At 39.8% G+C, this 5,878-nt stretch overlaps 1 protein-coding gene across 1 annotated transcript; it reads left to right on the forward strand.

The window, feature by feature from the left end:
- Nucleotides 1-893: 893 nt before the first annotated feature.
- On the forward strand, nucleotides 894-5,489 carry AQP9 (aquaporin 9; the record flags this gene model as incomplete). Its single annotated transcript, XM_010019310.1, has 3 exons — nucleotides 894-1,031; nucleotides 3,559-3,677; nucleotides 5,268-5,489. Coding segments are annotated over 3 exons (479 nt in total), but the record flags the coding sequence as incomplete, so codon positions are not given.
- Between the last annotated feature and the right edge of the window lie 389 nt (nucleotides 5,490-5,878).

Genomic DNA, 5,878 nt, shown 5'->3' on the forward strand with positions numbered 1-5,878 from the left:
CAACACTTTTTCCTGTGTTGATAAAAGACGTTGAGGGAAGTGAGTAGCACATGACAGAATAATAAATGTATTTTAGAAAATAAAATTGTCACAAAGAATTCCAGTATTACTGAAATCTTTTCCACGCGTGAGTTTAGGTGTAGCTACTCCTAAAAACCACAGGAAATAAAACTCTGTTTCAGCACAGCTACTTTATCACTTTTCTTATCATGGACCTTTCTGGAGGGTGTAAGAGCTTGACGAAAACATGCGATGAAGAACTACACACTGCTGTCCCCGGATCCTATCTAGGCATAGCTCACCAACAGCCAGCATGAAGCTGGACAGGCCTATTATTTTATTTTATATTCATGAAAACTGACTTCCTAAGTAACCCCAGGTTGAAGACAGGGTCATAAACATGACTTAAATCCAAGGTACTCCGGATCTGCCTCAAGATATATGATCAAGCCAGTAATAGTCCTTAATCTTAATACATGCTTGCTAAACTGAATGAATGTTCTGCTGCCACAATCCTCCCTTAAAAATAAAAAGCCAAAGACTTAAGGAGAGAGAATATCTGCAGAATGATGGACCTTCCCATCACAACCAATAGGGCAGACTTAGGCTTTTTCTAGAAGAGTTGTCTATAGATTATATAGTGCAGGACAGCAGTCTGATAAATAGCACACTCTGCGAACATTAAGGGGGAAGCTAGATCTTGGTGGCTTTCCTCCTCTCCCATATAATTTCATCCAACTTGTTTAACTGCAGTCAGCATATAATCACAAAACAACAGCTAGGAAAGCACGTACTAGTCTCATGCTCAAAAGCACCCACAGTTTTACAAATCCTTCACCTATTCTTATGTGTCTGAGTCATCCATATGACTTATTTTGTGATTCATTTTTCAGGTGGTCACATAAACCCAGCCGTTTCATTAGCCATGTGCGTGACTGGAAGATTAAAATGGACCAAATTACCAATTTACATATTAGCACAACTCCTGGGAGCATTCACTGGAGCAGCGGCTGTCTTTGGGATTTATTATGGTGAGTACACCTTAGACATGCTCACAGGACAAACTAGAGGTCAGGCAGTCTCTAAGGCCCCAATTTCTCAATGAACGCCAAGCAGGCAGGGAACTGCTCACGCAGGGGTAATGGCAGGAGTGAAGCCAGAGCCATAAAGAAGAAGAAAGGAAGAAGCATAAAGATTTTGAAAGGCGAGGGGGGGGGAAGGCTCAAACATTCCAGGTATCCTGCAACTTCCCTGAAACATAATAATCCAGGAAATGTTCTGAAATTTAGAAAAATTATTCATGGGAAATCAGATACTTTGAGATCACACATTTCTCAGTAAGGATTTTAAATTACTTAATAGCCAGGATATAGGGCTATTCATCTTCCAAGCAAATTAGAAACATTAAAGACCTGATTCAAGTGCCTGTAGGCAAGTATCACCAACATTATTCATTGAGGTTACAGGATGTGAGCTCAAGTCCCCCGACCAAACATCAGACCACCCTAGAGAGGTGGCTCTCCATGGCAATGAACTCCAGGTACAGTGATAAAGGGGTCACATATTAGAAGGGGAAAAAAGGGGGGTGGGGTGGGAAATTCCCCCTATCCTTGACGCTGTTGATTTTACATAGTGTGCCACAGAAGGAAAAAACTTAGTCACAGACTCCCTGTCTTGAACCCACACAATTGGATCAATCAGTTCCTTCAATCACCTACTCCACAACTCTGCTTCTACTGACCCAGCCCATCTCCACGGCCTCTCTGACGGGCATTATGTCTGCAGACAGTGCTTGGTCTAGGTGCAACAGAGAAAAAATGGAAATGGAAATGCCCACTGTGTATCAGCTGCGTACTCAGTGCCTCTACTACCCATGAACAGGAAAACCTTTGGGAACTGAGGAAACTCTCTAATTGGTTTGAGTTTGGTGGGGTTTTTGTTTGTTTGGGATTTGGGACAGGGAGAAGGGGGAAGAGTTTGTTTTAAGGTTAGCGTTAGAATTTGGAAACTGCGCGATTCCAGAACAGGATTTTCTAGAGTCCTTCTCAAGCTAGACAGCCAAGATTAGGGCTGTGGCCATGATACAGAAGTGCGTCAACACGCACGTGGGGTTGGGGGGAAATTCATTGTATTCTGCTAAAGGGTAGCAGTAGGATAGGGAGCAAAGATCAGGAACTTAGAGCTAGAGTTAGAGACTTCTTATTAGTCAGGAGTGCTGGATTTTCTCATATCCCTATCTCTGCTCAAGACTAACTTTGCCCTCCTGTTGTTCTTATTAATTCCCAAACCTCTTCAGTATTTTTTTCTTTCTTGGAACTTGTAAGAAGAGTGTCACACACTTATCAAGGTCCACTGAAAATTCATGGGTAGAAAAAGACACAGGAGCTCAACACTTCCATGTTCCCCATACACAGGTATTTGAGCTAGATGCTTTCATTTTCAGCAGCATACCTGCAAGAGTGAAGAAGTATATATGCTAAACTGCTGAACATGAGGCTTTTCTAAAGGTGTACAATGTTATTCACAGCTGAGACATTTTCCTTATTTTTTTTGCTCACCCCTAATAGTTAAATGCAACAAGATGATCTGACACTGCAAATGAAAGAGCCTGACCAACCAAGTAAACAACTAAATATTCCCTGCACCCATGTCATGGCCTTATGCAAAGCTAGAAAAAACAGGGGCAAACAGAAATAGATTTGTCTGCTAGCTTCAGGAGAAGCTAACCATGCTCACCATGACTTCCATGGGAGGTGGGAAGCTGTTTCTTACTCACAAGAATCACCTCATCAGTGTATCCACTACTGAAATACAGGCATAGCGTTTGTTATTCATGCCTGCCTATGCAGAATTTTGAGTGCTTCATCTTAGTGTCTTCCTATTCTAACATTTCAGGGCTTGCCAAGGCAGAAAATTATTCTAACACAGAAGTCATATTACAGTCTTTGAAATACACTTTAACTATACTAAGATAAAAATACATGGATTTACAGTATCTATAAAAATACACTAGGAACTGAAGTTTTAAGGGTAGCATCTCCCCTCACATCTTGGATGACTAGCATAGCAGGGTACAAGGCCCACACAGTGAAAAAGAGCAGGTCTCTCAGTAGAGTTCATTCCCAGAAGTCGTTATTGCACAACTATCAAATGGAATGGCAGTAATTCCTGGTAGCTGGGAATCCACAACAGTACAAAGAGAATGGATGCATTCTGGGAGGGCATTGCGCCAAATATAGCGCCTCTTACCACAATAACGCAACTGTGTTCAGAGTCAGAAAATGCTCCTTGCATTGAGTTTGGAGCAGTGAGCAGAGGAAACAACAGCCGCGTTTTGAAAGCTGTGACACATAAAACAAGTACTTCATGGCACAGGAAGAGAGATGAGACAGGAGGGTTCGATCAGTGCATCCCCTCAAACCTGTTAACTATGCTCCCAGAAAAAACAACTAGTTTCGGTAGAGAATGTGAAGTGCATAGACCTATCACATGCATTCTAGTTCTAGAAAACCTAGTGCTTATGGAGAAGTGCAACCAGGTAATGGCTGTTTTCTATAGATGCCTTTATGGAATATAGCAATGGAACACTTGAAGTCATAGGACCTAACGCAACAGCACATATCTTTGCAACATATCCAGCTCCATATCTGTCCCTCATAAATGGATTTGCAGATCAGGTAAGTGCACTTGCTGTCTTGAGTTCACAAATTAAACACACCGAGAACTGTAAAACAAAGCAGTAAGGAACAATACATAGATCTTTAATAGGTATGATGAATCTCTCCGTTTTGCTCGTACATCATCGTGTACAATAGCAATGAAAATGCAGTGCTGTTTGCAGGGGTCACATTTGAGTCATATTTTACAAGCAAGATAATTTCAAGTTGTTCTTTTCACATACATCATATTAATTTTTGCACTCTGCATGTTTTTTAATGCAATATATGAAAGAGGTTTTCCCCAGCATAAATCAATGTTTCTCCATAAATTTCAGCAGAGCTATGTCCATTTACCTAAAAATCCAGTCCACTTTGTCATTCCCTAAGTAAAGCTTAAGCAGCCCGTTTAAGGCACCTTGAACAAGTGAGTTTCCTGCTACCATAAGCCTCCTCTTCAACCTCCACTTTGCAAATAGATTTGTATTATTTGGTTCGGGTTTTGTTGCAAATGACTGAATCTGAAAAAATATCCACTTTATTTCCAATCTGCATCCTCTAATACCACTTATCCAACAGTGAAAAAATGAAGTTTCTTATCTTTTATCTACTTCTAAACAATTTACCTGCCCTCTTCAGGCATATATGAAATAAATACCACATAAGTAAAAACAAAAAACTAGGGACTCCTGGAGCACAGGAATTCTTCACAGAAAGGACATGAAGATTGTGCAATTTGGCTTCAAAAAAGTCCAAACATTGTTTTGAAATTTTGTAAGGGGACGATTCTTGGATAAGTCAACAGACTTTTTTGTAAGATCTTTTTACCCATGGATGGTTTAAAACAAAATTAAAACCAGCTGAAATAATAATAATAGTAAAAAAAGCAAACTCAAACTTCTTTAAATCAGTACAGAAATTAAATGCTTTGACATGGCTGAAACTTTTGTCTGCTTCCCCCTAAGTTAATTATTAGCAAAATCAATATTTACAAAGCATTTAAGCAGAGCAGCATGTCCATCAAAGTAATGCCAAGAAAATTTCCTTTATCAGCTCAATTAGCATCTGCAATACAGAGTTCATGTTACAATTACATGTGCAACCTTAATTTAGGCAATTCCTAATTTTTTAGCTGCTCAGTTTTGACTTTGTAGACTTCACTTTTTTCCTTACGTTATGCAATACCTTGATAAAGCAGTACATATTTAGTCTAATTTATCAGTGTAAACTACAGTCACATAAAACACTTTGATATCAATGTAACTGATTGAATCAGCACAGCAGAACTACTGAAAGTCAAGTAAATGGAACTGTTAAATTCATAGGGGAAAAAAATAATATAGAAACAAAGCATCAGACATCACACAGGAGAGACAGGTTGTTGCCTTCCCCAAATGTCCTCAACACATTTCTTATCTTTTTCTTTCAGCACAGGTATCAAAACTTCTTACTGTGAAGTAGAGAGGCACAGGGTTCCAAATTTTGCTACTCTGTATAGTGGGATACATCTAAATACCAGGTCTAAGCCACCACAATCCACTGCGCTGCCATACCCATTTCATTATTGGAAGGAATCTGCACATATTTATTCTTTTTCTTTGCATTGGGCAGGTGATGTCAACAGCTGTTCTTCTTCTGGCTATATTTGCTATTTTTGACAGCAGAAATAACAGTGTACCTAAAGGCCTGCAGCCAATTGCAGTGGGACTTCTTGTAATTGTTCTTACTTGCTCTTTGGGAATGAACAGTGGCTGTGCCATGAACCCAGCCAGGGATCTAGGCCCAAGGCTCTTCACAGCCGTTGCAGGATGGGGGATGGAAGTATTCACGTAAGTATGCCTGGATATGAAGTAAAATGCTCTTGGCTAAAATTGCTTCCTAAGAAAGTAAGATCCTGATTCAACATGGTACCAAGTCATACTTTATATACATATAGGTAATTCTTTGCATACCAGAAGAAGCTATTCATGCACTTTAAGTCAGACAGCTTCTAGGAACTGGGCTTTATAAAGGATTTCCTGCTCCTAAGGCAAATGAAACATGCATTATCTCTAATATCAATCACTGTTTCAAGCAGACCCTTCCCGATATATTAGAGATTCTTAGAGGTCACTGAAAACGTAAGAGTGCTTTCTTCTCTTGTCCTGCAGCTTTCAGGAAAACAACATAATAATCATCACAAGAGAGTTAGGTGGGAGTATTTATTGGGTGCTGTAAAAAAC

This window comes from Nestor notabilis, unplaced genomic scaffold (assembly GCF_000696875.1).
Source record: "Nestor notabilis isolate BGI_N333 unplaced genomic scaffold, ASM69687v1 Scaffold36117, whole genome shotgun sequence".
Lineage (NCBI taxonomy): Eukaryota > Metazoa > Chordata > Aves > Psittaciformes > Psittacidae > Nestor > Nestor notabilis.